Source organism: Coregonus clupeaformis, chromosome 8 (assembly GCF_020615455.1).
Source record: "Coregonus clupeaformis isolate EN_2021a chromosome 8, ASM2061545v1, whole genome shotgun sequence".
Taxonomy (NCBI): Eukaryota; Metazoa; Chordata; class Actinopteri; order Salmoniformes; family Salmonidae; genus Coregonus; species Coregonus clupeaformis.
The window spans coordinates 59,257,095-59,281,364 of NC_059199.1; the positions used below are offsets into that span (position 1 = coordinate 59,257,095).

The following is a 24,270-nucleotide window of genomic DNA, read 5'->3' on the forward strand; positions in this document are numbered from 1 at the left end:
TACGACTGACCGCTCTAGCCTGGTCCCAGATCTGTTTGTGCCATCATACCACTCATGGCCCAAAAAAAAAAATTAAAAGATCAAATTGAACATATTTTTTGTTGTTGTAGTTTATTGATAAATCATCCATAAACCTCACATGGAATTACAAAGTGGGGAATAATGTGTGAATTGATAGTTTACATAATGTCTCACAGCAAGGTCATCACCTAGTTCTAGGACAAGGGGATAGGAGGGCCTATTTAGGTATATGACCATTCATGATGAAACAGGAAATTTGCAACTGTCCTCAAAATTACATTGTGAGTTAGATATTAGATATTTCACTTTGTTTAGGTTTAACTTTTTTTTTTCCTCCATCTGATTGGCTATAAGTATAACCACTTGATGTCAAGTTTTTAAAACTACTGTAGCAAGCTACTGATCCTGTCATATCTCTGAACCACTCAGTAACATATCCTTGCCAGCGTCAGTACTTGGGTATTTGTTCGTATTCAAATGGCCATTTATTTTCTTTTTACATTTTCTGAAGTTACACTGCACCAACTGGGAATATGGCCTTTCTACCAACCCAATATCACAGTGAGATGTGAAGTTTAGATAACTAGTTTCATAGTAACAGCCTGCCACTTATGTTTGCAAAATGTGAAAGTTATGAGGATTGACCATATTTAGGAATGTGTACAATTAACCTCAGTCAGTTGATTTACTGGCCAGGATCTTCAAAGCTAGCCTGGGTTCCAGTCTGTTTGTTAGGGTTTTGAAAACCAACCAAGATATGGTGATGGAGGGAAAAAAATTATCATGATTGAAAAATAAATCCACTACCACTACTAATCCATTGATGAATAGAACACAACCATATTCCAAAATAGAGAAATATTCAAAACATAAGCCCAAGATTGTTTCCAATCCCCATATAAAACAGAAATATTCACCAGGCAAATCATATGCCTTTAAATGCAGTTGTTGACTCACACGAAAGATCAGTAAACATTTCTTCTAAATTCTCATCCACATAAAAAAAAAAGCCCAGGCTAGCAAAGATCACTGCTTGATCTTTGCATTTAGTAGACTGCAACTAAGCACTTAGCATACAATCTCATTGTAAAATATACAGTATATATTATTACAAGGATATGTTAATGAAAACACAGATAACGATAGCTACTAGCTAACAGCAGACAAGCTTGAGTTGGTCCCCCTCTTTACGGTTACCACTGCCCAGCTAGAATAAAACATTAGTTCTAGCATGTCAACATGATTCTAAATTTAGCTAAAGCTTTAAAACTGCTTGTAGTGAATCACTGGCAGATTACAATAACACATTCTAAGGAGCAATGGAATTGCAATTTAGTTCTAAAATATTTACGCCATGACATCTCTACTTCTGTATTATCAATAAGTGCTCAACACTGCATATGCAAGATGGAAATCAGCACCGGAAAGCAGGCACAAAGGCATCGCAACATAAAATGGTCTACAATTCAATCTCTAATGAATACAGTAAGTCTAGAAACACCCTGAAAACCATTAATCATATTCAAAAATATTCAAGAGAATAAGGAATGATTCTTAAGTCCACCCCCTCACCCATGGAGAGACAAGCTTGTAAGGCAGTATCTAGATCAGTGTTTCCCCAACCCTGGTCCTCCAGTAACCCCAACAGTACAGATTCGTTGTAGCCCTGGACAAACACACCTCATTGAGGGCTTGATGATTAGTTGAGAAGTTAATTTAGGTGTGCTTGTCCAGGGTTACAATAAAAGTGTGTGCTGTTGGGGGTAGTCAGGGACCAGGATTGGGAAACACGGATCTAGAGCAGGGGTGTCAAACTCATTCCACGGAGGGCCAGTGTCTGTAGGTTTTTGGTTTTGCCTTTCAATTAAGACCTAGACAACCAGGTGCGGGGAGTTCCTTACTAATTAGTGACCTTAATTCAATAATCAAGTACAAAGGAGGGGAAAACCCGCAGACACTCGGCCCTCCGTGAAATGAGTTTGACGCCTGTGATCTAGATCAGTGTTTCCCAAACTCGATCCTGCCCCCCGGGTGCACGTTTTGGTTTTTGACCTAGCGCTACACAGCTGATTCAAATAATCAAAGCTTGATGATGGTTATTTGAATCAGCTGCGTAGTGCTAGGGAAAACCTTATCAAGAGCATAACAGTTCCAAAAGAATGTGAGGTCAACTAGAACACACTGACAAGACACGGCTATTATGACAGCTGGAAAATGCCCACCACATGACAACTATGGTATAGTGCAGGGCTCTCCAACCCTGTTCCTGGAAAGCTACCCTCCTGCAGGTTTTCGCTCCAACTCCAGTTGTAACTGGCCTGCTTCAACTTATCAACCAGCTAATTATTAGAATCAGGTGCGCTAGATTAGGGTTTGGAATGAAAACCTACAGGACAGTAGCTCTCCAGGAACAGGGTTGGAGAGCACTGGTATAGTGACTACTCTATAACCAACAATGAATGAACATTGAAAGATTTCTCACACCTCTCAGATCAAATACTATGTGCCACTTCACCATCACCAAGGTTGACCGACTACGCCAACCACCAACCCTCTCCAACACAGACAACAAAAAATAAATTAAACATAAGGTCAATACACGCCATGACTTAAGGAATGTGGGATAGGAAGGTGGCCAGAACTGAAGATGTGAGTGTCTGATAGGAGACTACAGTTTAGTGGGTTTAATGCCTGAAAAACAGGAGTTCTGGGTTACAGTAGAAACCCCAATAGAAACTCTAGGGCTACGTCCCAAATAGTACTCCATTAAAGTGCACTATATAGGGAATAGGGTACCATTTGGGACATAGCCCTAGGAGGACAGTGTGGAGAGCAGGTAAGTATAGAGTCAGAGCCTCGAGCAGCCGGGAGGAAGAAGAGGAAGAAGATGAAGAGGTATAGGGAGTCCGCTGGGCCGAGCTGCTTTCCACAAAAAAAAACACACACTCAGTCCATCTTCTCTTTCTGCACCAGTTTGGGGGCGTCCACAAAGTCACGGCCGTTGAAGACGATGACGGAAGCGGTGACGGCAGCAGCAGTGCCCCAGAACAACAAATACGCCAGGGTCTCAGTCCACGTGTCACCTGGGAAAGAGGGGGACACCACTCATGAGAACAACCAATATCAAGGACAGAAAGATAGTCAGAGACCATAACAAATACATTGATGTTTGTGACCAGAGATCAACACATTATAAGGATATAGACATAGAACACTAGGGCATGCTAGCTTGTTCTGCCTGAGGTTAATAGGGCTAGGGTTACAAGGCTCAAATTGACTTGTCAGAGGGAGATTTCAACAGTGGTTTTCTTACCAGCCATGAGGAGGCAGATGATACACATAGAGAACGCCACCACCATGATGATGGGCAGCTGCAAGACAAAGATACATTACTCATAGTTTGGGGGGAAGCAGAACTCAGTATTAAAATGGAGGCGAGGACCAGAGATGTAGTCATGTAAAGTGAACGACAAAACATGATGATCAGTCTGGTCATCCTGACTGGTGCCAGGACATCACAAAAAGGCCTCTGCCCACTTCTGACCCCGATGATACCTCTCTCCATCTCTCAGTAGTAATGGGGATGGAACTGACCGTGAGGAACTTCCAGTCCTTCTGGATGTGGAGTGGAGTGGGGCCGTCTGTTTCATCAACAGCATAGTTTCCAAGGAACAAATCAATGGAATCCTGGAGACAACACACATACCCTTTAAGGAACAAATCAATGGAATCCTGGAGACAACACACATACCCTTTAAGGAACAAAAGGGCTGACAACTAACACAGCAAAATATCGCCATGTCTCTGAAACACATGGATGAAGAATTATGTTCAGTTTTTGTAAAATTATGATTTGAGGAAAACAATAATTGGTCTATAGAAACAAACTTCTCAACTATACAGTAGATGTCTGATATAATAATGTATCACCTGACTACGTTATGTAGTTCACTAAATTAATTCATGTCATCTTTCTAGTCCTTTAAACTGAAAACCCAAAACGTACTTGTCTGAAGCCATCAGAGAAGTTGTTCTTGTAGTAACGAATGGCAGAGTTCACTCCGTCCATAACCAGACCCATCTGGGTCCTCTTCCCTGTCCTGATGGAGGACAGGAAACAACAACCATCAATAACATACGCTGTCAACACATGTCAAACTCTCCCAACAAGGACGAGCGATACAGTCACAAGTAACCAGACAGGCAGAGACAGTCTGCCATAATGTCCACATTGCAGTACTAATTGAATGGCATCAATCTGGTGTTGGGGAAATAACAACTATCAACCAACTACATCTCATGACCATGTACTTGTACACACCAAGCAGCTAGTACATAGACAGTCTGCATAGACATGAAACAAAAGTATCCCTCAAATTGAAGCCACACCAGGTGCAGCTGCACAACCAACAGTTGACCTTCAACCACACATGCATAGTGTCTGGAGACACGTAGGCTTGTAAACTCAGCAACAAAAAACGGCCCCTTTTCAGGACCCTGTCTTCCAAAGATAATTAGTGAAAATCCAAATAACTTCACAGATCTTCATTGTAAAGGGTTTAAACACTGTTTCCCATGCTTGTTCAATGAGCCATAAACAATTGATGAACATGCACCTGTGGAACGGTCGTTAAGACACTAACAGCTTACAGACGGTAGGCAATTAAGGTCACAGTTATGAAAACTTAGGACACTAAAGAGGCCTTTCTACTGACTCTGAAAAACACCAAAAGAAAGATGCCCAGGGTCCCTGCTCATCTGCGTGAACGTGCCTTAGGCATGCTGCAAGGAGGCATGAGGAATGCAGATGTGGCCAGGGCAATAAATTGCAATGTCCGTACTGTGAGACGCCTAAGACAGCACTACAGGGAGACAGGACGGACAGCTGATCGTCCTCGCAGTGGCAGACCACGTGTAACAACACCTGCACAGGATCGGTACATCCGAACATCACACCTGCAGGACAGGTACAGGATTGCAAAAATTGCTCTTCACTGACGAGTCACGGTTTTGTCTCAGGAGTGATGGTCGGATTCACATTTATCGTCGAAGGAATGAGCGTTACACCGAGGCCTGTACTCTGGAGCGGGATCGATTTGGAGGTGGAGGGTCCGTCATGGTCTGGGGCGGTGTGTCACAGCATCATCGGACTGAGCTGGTTGTCATTGCAGGCAATCTCAACGCTGTGCGTTACAGGGAAGACATCCTCCTCCCTCATGTGGTACCCTTCCTGCAGGCTCATCCCTCCAGCATGACAATGCCACCAGCCATACTGCTTGTTCTGTGCATGATTTCCTGCAAGACAGGAATGTCAGTGTTCTGCCATGGCCAGCGAAGAGCCCGGATCTCAATCCCATTGAGCCCATCTGGGACCTGTTGGATCGGAGGGTGAGGGCTAGGGCCATTCCCCCCAGAAATGTCAGGGAACTTGCAGGTGCCTTGGTGGAAGAGTGGGGTAACATCTCACAGCAAGAACTGGCAAATCTGGTGCAGTCCATGAGGAGGAGATGCACTGCAGTACTTAATGCAGCTGGTGGCAACACCAGATACTGACCGTCACTTTTGACCCCCCCCCTTTGTTCAGGGACACATTATTCAATTTCTGTTAGTCACATGTCTGTGGAACTTGTTCAGTTTGTCTGTTGTTGAATCTTGTTATGTTCATACAAATATTTACACATGTTAAGTTTGCTGAAAATAAACGCAGTTGACAGTGAGGACGTTTCTTTTTTTGCTGAGTTTATATTTTTCAGAGGTCAGCAGCACACTGACGTGCAATACCTTGTGAAGTCAGTCTTCAGGGCTCCCGTACCAGCGTACTGCTTGGCGCATGCATTGGCATTGTCAGCCCAAGCTAGCGAAATAAAACAGACAGACATTATTAGTGAGCAGAGAAATACCCAAATGCGGGACAACAGAATGATTTTGCGGGACAGTGTAGCCCACATGATACAAAGTGTTGGCACCACCAAAAATTCATGGGAAAAATGGGAATATGCATTTATATTTTCAATTACTTTTTCATGAGCAGATGCTGTTAAACTATATGGCCTTCCTGTATTTGTTTCAATCCAAGTAAAGATTTCCAAGTGACGTGCATTTGAGTTTTGGCTGCATGAGCATTTTTTTTTTGGGGGGGGGACTATTCAGCTAACCATCCTAAAATCTCATAAGAAATGAAAAAGGCGGTGTTTTTGGTATAACAGTAACATTATTATTATGTTATTATATTTGGTTCTGTTGTGTAGAACACTAATTCATCATTATGTGTTCTTCCTAGACATTGATTCAGCTTTGATCTAACTTTACTAAACCAGCACCACTGTGAGACACTCTAGCCTACTCTTTTGCCTCGCGCGAAACGTGATGATGCAGAAAGGAGACCACGTGCTGCTGTTTTATGAACGTCTGGGAATATTTGGCCAAGGAAACATTTCTGGTTGGTCTCAGGGAACGTAAAACAGTTAGGAAGGGAGGCTATTAAAAAACAGGATTGAGTGAAGTAGCAGCAAATATGTTGAATGAACAACTAACGAGCATGGAGAGCCTCACAAGTTTAATGAAATCACCATATATATAGATATATACAGCTGCGGAAAAAATTAAGAGACCACAGCAAAATTATCAGTTTCTCTGGTTTTACTATTTATAGGTATGTGTTTGGGTAAAAATTACATTTTTATTTTATTCTATAAACTACTGACAACATTTCTCCCAAATTCCATTTTTTTTTATTTTTTTATTTAGAGCATTTATTTGCAGAAAAATGACAACTGGTCAAAATAACAAAAAGATGCAGTGTTGTCAGACCTCGAATAATGCAAAGAAAATAAGTTCATGTTTATTTTTAAACAACACAATAGTAATGTTTTCACTTAGGAAGAGTTCAGAAATCAATATTTGGTGGAATAACCCTGATTTTCAATCAAAGCTTTCATGCGTCTTGGCATGCTCTCCACCAGTCTCTCACATTGATGTTGGGTGACTTTATGCCACTCCTGGCGCAAAATTCAAGCAGCTCGGCTTTGTTTAATGGCTTGTGACCATCCATCTTCCTCTTGATCACATTCCAGAAGTTTTCAATGGGGTTCAGGTCTGGAGATTGGGCTGGCCATGACAGGGTCTTGATCTGGTGGTCCTCCATCCACACCTTGATTGACCTGGCTGTGTGGCATGGCACATTGTCCTGCTGGAAAAACCAATCCTCAGAGTTGGGGAACAATGTCAGAGCAAAAGGAAGCACGTTTTCTTTCAGGACAACCTTGTACGTGGCTTGATTCATGCGTCCTTCACAAAGTCAAATCTGCCTGATTCCAGCCTTGCTGAAGCACCCCCAGATCATCACCGATCCTCCACCAAATTTCACAGTGGGTGTGAGACACTGTCGCTTGTAGGCCTCTCCAGGTCTCCGTCTAACCATTAGACGACCAGGTGTTGGGCAAAGCTGAAAATTGGACTCATCAGAGAAGATGACCTTACTCCAGTCCTCTACGGTCCAATCCTTATGGTCTTCTGCAAACCTCAGCCTGGCTCTTCTTTGCTTCTCATTGATGGGCTTTTTTCTAGCTTTGCACGACTTCAGCCCTGCCCCTAGGAGCCTGTTTCAAACCGTCCTCGCCGTGCACTTCACCCCAGCTGCCGTTTGCCAATCTTTTTGTAGGTCCCTTGATGTCATCCTACGGTTGTTGAGTGACATTCGAATGAGTTGGCGGTCATCCCGGTCAGTAGAGAGTCGTTTTCGCCCTCTGCCGGTCTGTAGCTTTGTTGTCCCCAATGTCTGCTGCTTGACCTTGTTCTTATGAACCGCAGTCTTTGAAATTTTAAGGATGGAAGCAACCTGACGATCACTGTATCCCTCTGCCAGTAAAGCCAGAATTGAACCCTTCTTTTCCTCACTCAACTTTCCTTTTCAACTCTTTTGGCATGGTCAATAGTAATTATTTGATTAATATTACTTTTGAGGTACTATTAGCACTGTTTTTGCCATCCAGCTGGTCCTATTGCAAGAGGATAGTGATGACCACAGCAGTGGTTTTTATACTTTTCCACGTTAAATAAGATTTGGTTCAGGTGAATCGCCTAATCAGTACCTAATTCAGTAGAATGAGGTGTGCCTGTGTTGGAATTCAACAGACGCTGGAATGGAATGGCTGTCATACATGTAGAGATGCTGATTTAAGAAATATTTGAAGTGGTCTCTTACTTTTTTCCACAGCTGTGTGTATGTGTGTATATATATATATATATATATATATATATATATATATATATATATATATATATATATATATACACACACACACACACACACACATACATACATACATACATACATACATACATACACACATATACACAGTGGGGAGAACAAGTATTTGATACACTGCCTATTTTACAGGTTTTCCTACATACAAAGCATGTAGAGGTCTGTAATTTTTATCATAGGTACACTTCAACTGTGAGACGGAATCTAAAACAAAAATCCAGAAAATCACATTGTATGATTTTTAAGTAATTAATTTGCATTTTATTGCATGACATAAGTATTTGATCACCTACCAACTAGTAAGAATTCCGGCTCTCACAGACCTGTTAGTTTTTCTTTAAGAAGCCCTCCTGTTCTCCACTCATTACCTGTATTAACTGCACCGGTTTGAACTCGTTACCTGTATAAAAGACACCTGTCCACACACTCAATCAAAACAGACTCCAACCTCTCCACAATGGCCAAGACCAGAGAGCTGTTTAAGGACATCAGGGATAAAATTGTAGACCTGCACAAGGCTGGGATGGACTACAAGACAATAGGCAAGCAGCTTGGTGAGAAGGCAACAACTGTTGGCGCAATTATTAGAAAATGGAAGAAGTTCAAGATGACAGTCAATCACCCTCGGTCTGGGGCTCCATGCAAGATCTCACCTCGTGGGGCATCAATGATCGTGAGGGATCAGTCCAGAACTATACGGCAGGACCTGGTCAATGACCTGAAGAGAGCTGGGACCACAGTCTCAAAGAAAACCATTAGTAACACACTACGCCGTCATGGATTAAAATTTGCAGCGCACGCAAGGTCCCCCTGCTCAAGCCAGCGCATGTCCAGGCCCGTCTGAAGTTTGCCAATGACCATCTGGATGATGCAGAGGAGGAATGGGAGAAGGTCATGTAGTCTGATGAGACAAAAATAGAGCTTTTTGGTCTAAACTCCACTCACCGTGTTTGGAGGAAGAAGAAGGATGAGTACAACCCCAAGAACACCATCCCAACCGTGAAGCATGGAGGTGGAAACATCATTCTTTGGGGATGGTTTTCTGCAAAGGGGACAGGACGACTGCACCGTATTGAGGGGAGGATGGAATGGGCCATGTATCGCGAGATCTTGGCCAACAACCTCCTTCCCTCAGTAAGAGCATTGAAGATGGGTCGTGGCTGGGTCTTCCAGCATGACAACGACCCGAAACACACAACCAGGGCAAATAAGGAGTGGCTCCGTAAGAAGCATCTCAAGGTCCTGGAGTGGCCTAGCCAGTCTCCAGACCTGAACCCAATAGAAAATCTTTGGAGGGAGCTGAAAGTCCGTATTGCCCAGCAACAGCCCCGAAACCTGAAGGATCTGGAGAAGGTCTGTATGGAGGAGTGGGTCAAAATCCCTGCTGCAGTGTGTGCAAACCTAGTCAAGACCTACAGGAAACGTATGATCTCTGTAATTGCAAAAAGGTTTCTGTACCAAATATTAAGTTCTGCTTTTCTGATGTATCAAATACTTATGTCATGCAATAAAATGCAAATTAATTACTTAAAAATCATACAATGTGATTTTCTGGATTTTTGTTTTAGATTCCGTCTCTCACAGTTGAAGTGTACCTATGATAAAAAGTACAGACCTCTACATGCTTTGTAAGTAGGAAAACCTGCAAAATTGGCAGTGTATCAAATACTTGTTCTCCCCACTGTATGTGTGCATGTGTGTATATATATATATATATATATATTTATTTCAGTCTAATACGGCTATTTACTTTTGTAGCTCTTCATCAGAAGCACGCTTTTTGTAAAGTAGTTAGGGACAAAAATCTACCTTTTTTTCTAAATTAGCAGGGTTTGAATTTGTTGACAAAATGCGGGACATTATTGTTTGGTTGCAGGACAAAGGGACAAAATGCGGGACTGTCCTGCACAATCCGGGACATGTGGTCACCCAAGAATAGTGTGAGAGGGACCACACAGAGCAACTTCATATGACACTCAAAAGCTGCGTTCACAAACTACCCTTAGCCCTGGGCTGACAGCCTCCTTAGCCCAGGGCTGACAGCCTCCTTAGCCCAGGGCTGACAGCCTCCTTAGCCCAGGGCTGACAGCCTCCTTAGCCCAGGGCTGACAGCCTCCTTAGCCCAGGGCTGACAGCCTCCTTAGCCCAGGGCTGACAGCCCTCTTAGGCCTGGGCTAATTTTAACTAAGGGGAAGCCCTTGGCTAAGAGAATGCACTGTGAAAAGGCCTAAAGTAGCTGCCATTCATGGGCTGTAGAGGGTGGTCACTTACCATTCTTGTAGATCTTCTCAAAATCAGCCTGCTCCTCAATCCGCTGGGCCAGATGCAGGACACCCATCCTCTGTGGACAAACACCAAACATAAGTCCATTTAGAAGAGGCTAGGGAACCAGGGACAGGGCTCAGTCATTCAGCTTGTTCTCTCAAATAAAATGCTCAATAATAAGCCAACTGTGTAAAACAGGAGCCACTGGTTGTCTTTGAGCAACCCTCTGCCTCCCACCTCTAACGGTCTCGTCAGAATGATGACCCCCCACAGTGTGTGAAACAAGGTGGCCCTCCTAGCTCCTACCTGTAGCTGGGACAGTATGGAGGTAAACTGGGGTACTCTTCCTGATCCATCGGAGTGTACTGCCTAACAACAACAAGCATATACCATCCACACACCTGTAGCTGGACCTGTATGGAGCGGCGGGCCAGCTCTGGAGGACTTCCTACCTGTAGCTGGGACTGTATGGAGCGGCGGGCCAGCTCTGGAGGACTTCCTACCTGTAGCTGGGACTGTATGGAGCGGCGGGCCAGCTCTGGAGGACTTCCTACCTGTAGCTGGGACTGTATGGAGCGGCGGGCCAGCTCTGGAGGACTTCCTACCTGTAGCTGGGACTGTATGGAGGCGGCGGGCCAGCTCTGGAGGACTTCCTACCTGTAGCTGGGACTGTATGGAGCGGCGGGCCAGCTCTGGAGGACTTCCTACCTGTAGCTGGGACTGTATGGAGCGGCGGGCCAGCTCTGGAGGACTTCCTACCTGTAGCTGGGACTGTATGGAGCGGCGGGCCAGCTCTGGAGGACTTCCTACCTGTAGCTGGGACTGTATGGAGCGGCGGGCCAGCTCTGGAGGACTTCCTACCTGTAGCTGGGACTGTATGGAGCGGCGGGCCAGCATGCTCTGGATGACGTTGGTGCGGTCCAGACAGTCCATGCAGTTACTGCGGAACGTCCCCTTCTGCTGGGACAACACCTTCCCCTCCGTGTCTACCATGAAGTAGCTGCAGGGAGAAGACAGAGAAAATACATCCACAGAACCAGTAACAGCACTGACGTTGGGACACCACCTAGACCTCCGCTACAGGGAGACAACAGAGGGGTCGTCATCAGAAGACAAGGCTAGGGTGTGAGTCCCAAATGGCACCCTATTCCCTATATAGTGCACTGTCTACTTGGGCCTCAATAGTAGGGTATAGGGTGCCATTTGGGATACAGCCTGGGAGAACACATATGCCCAGAGGAATTTCAGAAGTCACGTGACTGACTAATGTAATCACTGGCATTTGACCCTGAAGACAGACCAGAGATAAAGAGGAGAGGAGAGGAGAGGAAGCCTCTATGCCTATCCTCTGGCTAAAGGGGTGTAGACTAGCAGCTATGCAAAAGGAGTCAATAGGGAGTAATACCCGTATTCATCTTGTGTCTCAGCCACACTGTCCACCAGGATATTCAGACGATCCCATCTCATCCCACTGCACTCCTTGTGGAAGTCAAATGCTACGTACCTGCAGGCATAAGAAACAAGGAGTGGATGCGTTAGATCCATCCATTCATGCATCCATCTAAAATGTATAAATCATAGAGATGATAATAGGGTGGATGAGGGTGTTCAGGAGAGCGGTGGTCGGTTCCTACTTGATCATGCCGTTCTCCATGCCAGTCACCATCTTGGCAAAGGCTTGCTCCAGGGGCTTCTCTGAACCCTTCTGGTTGACCTGGAGGAAGAAAAACACCTCATCTTACACTGAACAAAAATATAAGAAAACGCAACATATAAAAGTGTTGGTCTATGTTTCATGAGCTGAAATAAAAGACCCCGGAAATGTTCCATATGCATAAAAAATGTATTTCTCTCACATGTTGTGCACAAATTTGTTTACATCCCTGTAAGTGAGCATTTCTCCTTTGCCAAGATAATCCATCCACCTGACAGGTGTGGCATATCAAGAAGCTGATTAAAAAGGATTGATAATTACTCAGGTGCACCTTGTGCTGGGGACAATAAAAGGCCACTAAAATGTGCTGTTCTGTCACACAACACAATGCCACAGATGTCTCAAGTTGAGGGACCGTGCAATTGGCATGCTGACTGCAGGAACGTCCACCAGAGCTGTTGCCAGAGAATTGAATGTTCATTTCTCTACCATAAGCCGTCTCAATGCTGTTGTAGAGAATTTGGCAGTACGTCCAACCGGCCTCACAACCGCCTGCCATCCCAGGACCTCCACATCAAGCTTCTTCATCTGAGGCATCATCTGAGACCAGCCACCTGGACAGCTGATGATACTGTGGATTTGCACAACCGAAGAATTTCTGCACAAACTGTCAGAAACCGTCTCAGTGAAGCTCATCTGCGTGCTCGTCATCCTCACCAGGGTCTTGACCTGACTGCAGTTCGGCGTCGTAACCGACTTCAGTGGGCAAATGCTCACCTTCGATGGGCCACTGGCACGCTGGAGAAGTGTACTCTTCATGGATGAATCCCGGTTTCAACTGTACCGGGCAGATGGCAGACAGGTATGGTATCAGGTGGGCTAGCGGGTTGCTGATGTCAACGTTGTGAACAGAGTGCTCAGCATATGTGGGAACTCCTTCAAGATTGTTGAAAAAGCATTCCAGGTGAAGCTGGTTGAGAGAATGCCAAGAGCGTGCAAAACTGTCATCAAGGCAAAGGGTGTCAATGTAAATCGTCCGGATGGCCATTAGATTAATTGTTCAGCAGTCTTATGGCTTGGGGGGGTAGAAGCTTTTAAGGAGATGCATAACTGTCTTCCCAGTCATGTGAAATCCATAGATTAGGCCCTATTTGAAATTGCTACATGTTGCATTTATATTTTTGTTCAGTGTATATCAATCTTTCTAATGCTTCTCTCTCACAATGCTGTGACAAAGGGATATGCTTTAGCCATTGTGAGGCTTAAAAAATGAAGGGGCCTACCAGGTTCAGAATGGTCTGCTTTCCATAGATGAGGACCTGGGAGTCAAAATGCCTCTGGAAGCCATCCATCTAGGAAGACAGTTGGGGGAAGAATTAGTTAATTGATGATTTGATAGACAAGAGCTGCAATAGATAAAAGGGAAACTGCCAGAAGATGTGAAAGCACTTACGTGATTGGTGTTCTTGCTGATCAGTGGTTTGGGCTTGTATTTCAGGTTGGGCCTCTGAGACCAGAAGAAGGGCATGGAGCCTCGTGTCTGTGGAGGGAAACAGACATTTAAAAATAAGCTCTTATTTCTCTGTGTTGGTTCAGAGTAGGGCAGTTGCGGTCATGAAGTTTTGCCAGGCGGTTATTGTCATGCAAAAGTCTGCCGGTCTCACGGTAATTGACATAAACACGTTCAGCATCTCCAGGCCTCCACGCATATAAGCTGAATACAAGCCGCTGATGTGAGCCTTTGGAACATCTACATTTTAAAAAAGTATAATAAATGAATTTAATATAAAACCATCAATATAAATCCATTATTTATTTTAGTCCGGTCTAAAGAAACATTATCATATGAAGAAAATGTATTTTTCGAAGAACAGAATATAAGTTGGCCTACTGTATGTTACCTGGCTATGCTCCATGCCATAGACTGTAGGCTTGTTCATTTAGCAGACAAGAAATGCTTATAAGTTCAATGCCATTATTTTATATTATATGATTTTATAGTAAGAAGAATATAATTGAATTTAGCTGAATAAAATCTAACGGCTATTTTTCCCATTCCGGTGCGCATATGAAGTGGCTATGTTGAGCGTAAAAGTGATCATTTGAAACAGGTCTTATGCACTAGATTTAGAGTTATTTGGCAACTTTAGTTGTTAATGATACAAACCTTAATGTCTTAGAAATTAAAACATATTATGGGCTACATGGTGCGACTATAGGCTATGGATGATTTGAGAAAGTCCTCGCCTCAGGCTGCACACGCTGCTCTCTCATCAAGTGATCAGATTTTTCACCCCATCAGACTATTCTCAATTGAATTCTCTTTACTAATATGTCAAATGTGGTTTGATTTAGAATGGCCCATTAACACATGGGCAGGAACGGGGGGCAGGATGAATAAAGACATGTCATCTGTATGCTCCGAATAGCGAATGGAGGCAGCACGTTTTCCCCACTAATCCGTTTTTTCAACGATGCGGGGTAGGCTACTTTTTATAGCGGAGCATGTGCTTAATATGAGCAGCAGAGAAATAACACTTTATTTCACTCCAGGCACCAACCACTGTTTGAGGAGCGACAGGTGATATTCTGCCCAGTACTCTGTATGCCATGGGCTCTCCAACCCTGTTCCTGCAGCTACCCAGTGCTTCATTTGGGAAACCCAAGTGAAACATTGATAGTAACATGTTTTCGCAAACAAAAACATATTTCACTAAACTGTTGACAGCCCCTCTGCACGCTCGAGAAAGGAATCAAGGAGAGAGAGGAGATGGAAACACATGGTGGTGAGATATTCTGTAGCTAAAAAGGTAATGGTTCAGCCTATTCATTATGAAAATATAAAAAATGCCCTATTACTAGGCTTTTCAAAATCAAATACAAAATTGCTGTTGCTGCTACTACTACTATTACTACTACTACCGCTACTACTACCACCACTACTACTACTACTGCTACTAACACTACTACCGCTACTACTACTACTAATAATAATAATAATAATAAGCCATTTAGCAGACGCTTTTATCCAAAGCGACTTAGTCATGTGTGCATACATTTTTACGTATGGGTGGTCCCGGGGATCGAACCCACTACCTTGGCGTTACAAGCGCCGTGCTCTACCAGCTGAGCTACAGAGGACCACTACCACCACTACTACTACTACTACTACTGCTACCACTACCACTACCACTACCACTACTACCACTACTACTACTACCACTACTACTGCTACCACTACTACTACTACTACTACTACTACTACTACCACCACTACTACCACCACTACTACCACCACTACTACTGCTACTACTACCACCACTACTACTACTGCTACTACTACTACTACTACCACCACTACTACTACTGCTACTACTACCACCACTACTACTGCTACTACCACCACTACTACTGCTACTACTACCACCACCACCACTACTACTACTACTACTACTACTACTACTACTACTACTACAACAGTGAGGGAAAAAAGTATTTGATCCCCTGCTGATTTTGTACGTTTGCCCACTGACAAAGACATGATCAGTCTATAATTTTAATGGTAGGTTTATTTGAACAGTGAGAGACAGAATAACAACAAAAAAATACAGAAAAACACATGTCAAAAATGTTATATATTTTTTTCCCCTCACTGTACCACCACTACCACTACTACTAACACTACTACTACTACTTCCAACACTACTACTACTTCCAACACTACTACTACTACTACTACTACTACTCACCTGTACGAATGAAGCCCTCCCTCCATTGTACAGGACTATTTGCTCCGTCTCCACAAAGTTAGCAGCGTGGCCCTCAGAATCGATACCTGAGGAAAAACGAATAATGATCACGAGAGAATGATTACGCATGTCCACAGGGCCATTACTGATTCAACATGCCAGTAATGCTGCTCAGTACAGTAGTATGGCCCCATCCCAAATAGCACCCTATTCCCTATATAGCGCACTACTTTTTACCAGAGCCCTATGAGCCCTGGTCAAAAGTAGTGCACAACATAGGGAACAGGGTGCCAACTGGGACGTGGCCACGTGTCTTACCTCTGACGTAGTACCTGACCCCAGCCCTGAAGCAGCTCCTTCTGGATATGAGGATCCATTCAAAGATCTTCCCGTTGACACGGCACGGCTTCATCACAATGACTGGATCAGGGTCATCAAGGACCTCACAGAATACAGCATCAGGCCAAAGGTCAAATTCTACTAAGGCAGCTTCCGAAATGGCACCCTATTCCCCATTTAGTGCACTACTTTTGACCAGGGCAGAAGTAGTGCATTATATAGGGAATAGGGTGCCATTTGGGACATGCCCAAAGCGGAGGATGCTATTGTACTTGTATTCTAAGTGGCGGATGTTTTTATTTTCTGACCTGGCAATGGCTTTCTAAAGTGGCCCCGAGGGAATTATTTAAGTTCCACTGAGTTGAAATTGGTTCTTGGAACACTCCGAGACCCATTCAAACTCTATGTTCTGAAGTGGGCCCATTGATTACTATTACACTAAGATCGGTGGGAGCAGAGCAAGACCATGGAAAGGATACATCCATGGACAACAGGGATCGCAAACCTGTGGAGCTGAAAGGGAAGAAAAGGTCACATTTAAAGAAAGGGATACGTCATCAGAACAAAGAACAAAAACTGTGGTCATCTACGGTGTGTTACAGTTCAAACACATAGTTAATTTTGGAGGGGTAAGGTTGATGTTATCTTCTCCATATTCTAATACACTTAACCTCTGGTACATTAGAATAAGAAAAACCAAAACGAAGACTGTGGACATTGTGTATTGTGTTATATGGCAAACGGAGGGGCAGGGGGGGTGTTGTGACGTTATAGTTGTCATATCACTCACCTCCGGCTGTGCAAGGAACTCTCTCAGGAGGCTTCCATTCCACACAAACCTCTGATCTGCCTAGAAACAGGAGAACCAACCAGTCAGTCACAGACTCAATCTAATTCCTCAATCTGTTCGTCAACCTGCAGTAAATTATCTCCACTCCATCCGTTTGAGGAGACAGTAGGCAGGTTTCCATTGAACCAGGTTTATCTGACAAAAGCAATGTCACAAAAAACAGCAACGTGTAACGGAAAAGGCAGATCTAGGAGAAACGTTCTAAAGATCGACAACATTTTCATCCCAGTCAACAGGGGTGGATTTTTATTTTGTCAAACTTTATTGTGAAAAATGATGGAAACAGTGTTTTTCGAATAAATGATTATTGCTTAATCATTTGGAAGGTACGCGGAGCACATGAGATCTCTGCTTAACTATAAAGCTCCACTCCACATTTAAATTCTAAATGCCTACTGCTATCAACATTTGTTCTACTACAAAAAGTGTTTCTTTGCAGGACAAGGATTGCCCTGACTTTCAAGAATGCCCGAATTGCTTCGCCTTGCTTTTTCTGGTTGGCTGGCAAGCGTCACCGTACAATTATTTCATATCTACAGGAGTACAAGTTCACCATGGCACGGACCGTGGCGATACGTTGGCACAAGAGAATAGTTAGAATATGGTAAATATTAGTACATTTTTGCATTCTATACATGCTGGCTTTCGCAGGCTATACCTGAGACATGAAACACATGTGTGAGGGCATACAGGCTGTCTCCAATTTATTAATGGTCCATTTTCCTAAATGGGTAATGGAAACCATTCAACCACTACATTTTTATTAGACGCTAGTTATTTTTGTGGTGTGACATTACGTCCAGCTGTTTTTAATTGACAAGATAGTTAAATGGAAATGCATCCTAGCAGGCAATTATCACATGTATTTTATATGCAAACTGGAAACATAGCTAGAGGCTTCATTCCAAATGCACCCCCGTTCCCTATATAGTGCATTACTTTGGAACATGGTCCATAGGGGACGGGATGGACAGACCGTGACGGTATGGACAGACAGTGACGGTATGGACAGACAGCGACGGTATGGACAGACAGCGACGGTATGGACAGACAGCGACGGTATGGACAGACCGTGACGGTATGGACAGACAGTGACGCCTGTTCCATCGCAAAACTACGGCACATGTTCTTCTCACCATCAAACCAGTTAGACAAGGTTTCAGTGGAGGAGAAAGTGAAGATACTGGACACAAGAGTAATGCCTCAGCTGAGACTGAGGGGGGTTGAAAAGGGGAGTGTGTGTGTGTGTGTGTGTTTACGTGAGTAAATGCATCTGTGTGTGTGTGTACACGAGGGCAAGGTGACTAGTGTGGTTTACATGCATGGCAGGAGCCCAAACACCACAGTTAATCTGGCAGTGACACTCCTCCAATATGGATGAGACCTGGATATCATCATCTAATGGGATGATACTCTCCGACCTCAGCCTTTGTGGTTGACTAGCTTGGTACGCAGTAGGAGGAAACTCTGGCCCTGTCCAAAAACAACTCTTATGCTCCTAAAATAAACACTTGATCTAGATTCTAAAGAACCGGTTAGTTATAAGCAATATGGTGGTAGCTGGACCTTGCCCTCTGATAGAGGTAGACAGTTTACCACACTGCTCATATCCAATCTTTCCAGGTCTACACAGGAGCCTAGAGGGCTAGGTAGGGTCGTTTCTGGACAAGGTTCCAGAGAAACAATAGTTCTCCCTCTCCTCTCCTACCCTCTCCTCCTCCTTTCCTCCCCCCTCCTCTCCTACCCTCCCCCCCTCTCCTACCCTCCCCCCCTCTCCTACCCTCCCCCCTCCTCTCCTACCCTCCTACCCTCCCTCCTCTCCTCTCCTCTCCTACCCTCCCCCTCCTCTCCCTCTCCTCTCCCCCCTCCTACCCTCCCTCCCTCCTCTCCTCTCCCCCTCTCCTCCCCCTCCTCTCCTCTCCTCCCCCCTCCCCTCCTCTCCTCTCCCCCTCCTACCCTCCCCTCCCCCCTCCTCCTTTCCTCCCCCCTCCCCTCCTCTCCTCTCCCCTCTCCCCTCCCCCTCCTCTCCTACCCTCCCCCCTCCTCTCCTACCCTCCCCCCTCCTCTCCTACCCTCCCCCCTCCTCTCCTCTCCCCCTCCTACCCTACCCTCCTCCTCCTCCTACCCTCCTCCTACCCTCCTCCTCCCCCCTCCTCCTCCTCTCCTACCCTCTCCAGCAGGCTCATCTCCTGGAAGTCGTGGCTGACGTTGGCCAGTCTCTGGACGGTGTGGGTCAGGTCATAGTCAGTGCAGAAGTAGAATCCATCTGTAGTCAGCACGTTGTTAATCATGGACAGGAACGTCTTGTTGTCTTGCGTCTGGAGAGAGGGAGGGGAGAAAATAGATTAGCTGGCTGGGCACAACTCATGACAGTGCAGTTTGCAGGAGTTGTGTGTGTGAAATGTGAGAAGAGGCTGTTAAGCCAGGGACGTTTCATATGAAATTAAACAGCATGCTTTACAAAACATTGAAGAAATCTTACTAGCTGACCAACAAACAAATTGTTATTGCATGGATGACATCTTTCACGTATTATAATAGCCCTCAGAGTTGATGGATTTCATTCTAAACCTTGTCCACTTCACCTCCCTCCCTCCCTCCCAGGGCTTTACTGCACGTGGAAGGTTAGGGTGCATAACCTCTAATGATCTCTGCGTCCCAAATGGCAGCCCCCTATTCCCTATCTGGTGCAGGTGTCTTACATCAGCTGCCGAGCAACCCCAGGCGTTAAGGCCCCTCCCTGCACATGTCTAATAGGATCTGTATTCTGGATGCTAAGCCGGTTAACCCACAGAGAGAAGGGGAGAGCGAGAGGGAGAGAGAGAGAGAGAAGACTGACATGAATGACTCTACGGCTCCGCCCACAACGATTTCTACTTTCTCCCGAAGTGTGCACTTCTCAATGGAGTCTTTCCGCAATCCCTCACATCCTATCTGCTTGTCTCCTTCTCAGCAGTATTGGAGAAGGTTCCTCCTCAAGTCTTCTCCAATGTGTTCTGAAGAAGAGGCTAGAGGATGCAAGGAAATAGAAATGAGAATGGTCCTATAGCTCCTCCCCCGGACGAGGCTGCAGCTTCCCTGCATGATGTCAGCACTTTATATCCTGTTTTTGTAAGTGAATGCAGTCTGCTGTTATTGTAAAGTGGAAACGTTTTGGCGCAACACTGGCTCAGCCGAGAAGTGGTAGGTCACACAAGCTCACAGAACGGGACCGCAGAGTGCTGAAGTCCGTAAAGATCATCTGTCCTCGGATGCAACAATCACTACCGAGTTCCAAACTGCCTCTGGAAGCAACGTCAGCACAATAACTGTTCGTCGCGAGCTTCATGAAATAGGTTTCCATGGCCAAGCAGCCGGATACAAGCCTAAGATCATCATGAGCAATGCCAAGCATCGGCTGGAGTGGTGTAAAGCTCGCCGCCATTGGACTCTGGAGCAGTGGAAACGCGTTCTCTGGAGTGATGAATCACGCTTCACCATCTAGCAGTCCGATGGACGAATCTGAGTTTGGCGGATGCCAGGAGAACGCTACCTGCCCCAATGCATAGTGCCAACTGTAATGTTTGGTGGAGGAGGAATAATGGTCTGGGGCTGTTTTTCATGGTTCGGGCTAGGCCCCTTAGTTACAGTGAAGGGAAATCTTAACGCTACAGCATACAATAACATTCTAGACGATTCTGTGCTTCCAACTTTGTGGCAACAGTTTGGGGAACGCCCTTTCCTGTTTCAGCATGACAATGCCCCCGTGCACAAAGCGAGATCCATACAGAAATGGTTTGTCGAGATCGGTGCGGAAGAACTTGACTGGCCTGCACAGAGCCCTGACCTCAACCCCATCAAACACAGAGCCCTCACACAAAGCTACAGACACACGAGCTAGCACACACACGTACATTGTAATATTGTTGTTTGATGGAATTATACATTTTGTACTGCAGATGTGTAGTGATGTAATAACATGATATAAATGTACGGTTTTATCTTTTGTTTTATATGTAATGTAAGTGCCTTAATGCATTTGGACCCCAGGAAGAGTAGCCGCTGCCTTGGCAGCAGCTAATGGGAATCCCTAATAAATACAAATACCTCATCAAATACCTTTGGGATGAATTGGAACGCCGACTGTGAGCCAGGGCTAATCGCCCAACATATGTGCCCGACTTCACTAATGCTCGTGGCTGAATGGAAGCAAGTCCCCGCAGCAATGTTCCAACATCTAGTGGAAAGCCTTCCCAGAAGAGTGGAGGCTGTTATAGCAGCAAAGGGGGGACCAACTCCATATTAATGCCCATGATTTTTGGAATGAGATGTTCGACGAGCAGGTGTCCACATACTTTTGTAGTGCATGTCAAATCTGTGTAGTTGTGATGTAAAAAGGTGTAAAAACAAAGTTTAATTTTGTCCTCCGAATAGGGGTGGTGGTGGATGCACCAAAAATAAAAAATAAAGTGTTAAACAAATCAGAATATATTTTATATTTGAGATTCTTCAAAGTAGCCACCCTTTGCCTTTGACAGCTTTGCACACTCTTGGCGTTCTCTCAACCAGCTTCACCTGGAATGCTTTTCCAACAGTCTTGAAGGAGTTCCCACATATGCTGAGCACTTGTTGGCTGCTTTTCCTTCACTCTGCGGTCCAACTAATCTCAAACCATCTCAATTGTGCTGAGGTCGGGTGATTGTGAAGGCCAGGTCATCTGATGCAGCACTCCATCACTCTCCTTCTTGGTCAAATAGCCCTTACACAGCCTGGAGGTGCATTGGGTCATTGTCCTGTTGAAAAACAAATGGCGTATCGCTGCAGAATGCTGTGGTAGCCATGCTGGTTAAATGTCTCTTGAATTCACTGCTTCACTGGTCTTCAAGGAGAGATACAAAAGCAATACATTGAAATGTAGACCTATATACACACACACCACTATGATTTATACCATATATATAGCATATTATATTATCTATAACATATTATCTATTCCATATTTTACTTCACATTTCAAATAGCTTCATACTGCAGTAGGATTGCCTGCAGGTTTCCATTGCTTCATTGATTATCAAGAGATCTGAAACCATTGCTTTGTATTGGAATGTAAATAAATCACTGACAGTGTCACCAACAAAGCACCCCCACACCATCACACCTCCTCCTCCATGCTTCACGGTGGGAACCACACATGCGGAGTTCATCCGTTCACCTACTCTGCGTCTCATCAGACAAAAGGACAGATTTCCACCGGTCTAATGTCCATTGCTCGTGTTTCTTGGCCCAAGCAAGTCTCTTCTTATTGGTGTCCTTTAGTGGTGGTTTGTTTGCAGCAATTCGACCATGAAGGCCTGATTCATGCAGTCTCCTCTGAACAGTTGATGTTGAGCTGTGTCTGTTACTTGAACTCTGTGATTTCTGAGGCTGGTAACTAATGAACTTATCCTCTGCAGCAGAGGTAACTCTGGGTCTTCCATTCCTGTGGTGGTCCTCATGAGAGCCAGCTTCATCATAGCGCTTGACGTTTTTGCGACTGCACTTGAACAAACTTTCAAAGTTCTTGACATTTTCCGGATTGACTGACCTTCATGTCTTAAAGTAATGATGGCTGTCGTTACTCTTTGCTTATTTGAGCTGTTCTTGCCATAATATGGACTTGGTCTTTTACCAAATAGGGCTATCTTCTGTATACCAACCCCACCTTCTCACAATACAAGTGATTGCCTCAAACACATTAAGAAGGAAAGAAATTCCACAAATTAACTTAACAAGGCACACCTGTTAATTGAAATGCATTCCAGGCAACTACATCATGAAGCTGGTTGAGAGAATGCCAAGAGTGTGCAAAGCTGTCATCAAGGCAAAGGGTGGCTACTTTGAAGAATCTCAAATATAAAATATATTTTGATTTGTTTAACCTCTTAAGGATCGGACCCTCCCCCCCACTTTCACCTAAAATGACATACCCAAATCTAACTGCCTGTAGCTCAGGACCTGAAGCAAGGATATGCATATTCATGATACCATTTGAAAGGAAACACTTTGAAGTTTGTGGAAATTTGAAATTAATGTAGGAGAATAACACACATAAGATCTGGTAAAAGATAATACGAACAAAAAAAAACATGCGTTTTCAATTTATTTATTTTTTCCATCATCTTTGAAATGCAAGAGAAAGGCCACAATATAATATTGCAGTTTAGGCGCAATTTAAATTTCGGCCACAAGATGGCAGCAGTGTGTGTAAAATTTCAGATTGATCCAGTGATACATTGCAATACTGGACTATTTTGTATCAAGTCTGCCCAAATGTGCCAAATTGGTCAATTGATATATTTTCAAGAACATAACTATAGAGAACATGCAAAAATGTTATGGTAATACCAACTGTAAGTTTACACACACCCAGGAATGTCATACATGATGGATCATTAGCTTATACACTAACTTTCACACATCTAGATGGCCGGGCGGGGTGGGTGTGGAGCCAGAGACAACAAGGGTTCAAACTGTTGAACCCAGTTCCTACATTTGAATATAAAAATTGATTTTATCAAACAAAACTATGCTACATTATATCTCTGGGACCCTTAGGATGACAAATCAGAGCAAGATTACTGAATATTAGTACATTATTTACCTTCAGAGGTGAATGTATCAAACCAGTTGCCGTGATGCGTTTTTTGTTGTTGTGCACTCTCCTCAAACAATAGCATGGCATCTTTTAGCTGTAATAGCTACTGTACATTGGATACTGCAGTTAGATTAACAATAATTTAAGCTTTCTGCCCATATAAGGCATGTCTATGTCCTGGAAAGTTTGATGTTACTTACAACAGTCATGCTAATCATGTTAGCTCAACTGTCCCGTATACGGGACACCGATCCCGTAGAGGTTAACAGTTTCTTGGTTACTACATGATTCCATATGTGTTATTTCATAGTTTTGATGTCTTCACTATTATTCTACAAAGTAGAAAATAGTAAAAATAAAGAAAAACCCTTGAATGTGTAGGTGTGTCCAAACTTTTGACTGGTACTAATATATATATATATATATATATATATATATATATATATATATATATATATATACACACATACATACACACACACACACGTGGGGAGAACAAGTATTTGATACACG

The 24,270-nt window shown here is 44.2% G+C and overlaps 1 protein-coding gene across 1 annotated transcript in view; it reads right to left on the bottom strand.

Annotated features, from left to right (window-relative positions):
• Positions 1-2,061: 2,061 nt before the first annotated feature.
• LOC121572242 (phosphatidylinositol-3-phosphatase SAC1-A) overlaps positions 2,062-24,270 on the bottom strand; it is a 36,896-nt gene continuing 14,687 nt past the window's right edge. Inside the window, exons 5-20 of the mRNA XM_041884197.2 lie at positions 19,313-19,462; positions 17,085-17,144; positions 16,774-16,807; positions 16,274-16,375; positions 15,956-16,041; positions 13,660-13,746; positions 13,490-13,558; positions 12,187-12,266; positions 11,958-12,056; positions 11,414-11,552; positions 10,559-10,628; positions 5,803-5,875; positions 4,028-4,121; positions 3,616-3,708; positions 3,335-3,392; positions 2,062-3,104 (exon numbers count right to left, since the gene is read on the bottom strand). Of these exons, the coding sequence (XP_041740131.1) occupies positions 2,968-3,104; positions 3,335-3,392; positions 3,616-3,708; positions 4,028-4,121; positions 5,803-5,875; positions 10,559-10,628; positions 11,414-11,552; positions 11,958-12,056; positions 12,187-12,266; positions 13,490-13,558; positions 13,660-13,746; positions 15,956-16,041; positions 16,274-16,375; positions 16,774-16,807; positions 17,085-17,144; positions 19,313-19,462 (1,431 nt within the window). The 3' untranslated portion in view covers positions 2,062-2,967. The remainder of the gene's footprint in view (positions 3,105-3,334; positions 3,393-3,615; positions 3,709-4,027; positions 4,122-5,802; positions 5,876-10,558; positions 10,629-11,413; positions 11,553-11,957; positions 12,057-12,186; positions 12,267-13,489; positions 13,559-13,659; positions 13,747-15,955; positions 16,042-16,273; positions 16,376-16,773; positions 16,808-17,084; positions 17,145-19,312; positions 19,463-24,270) is intronic.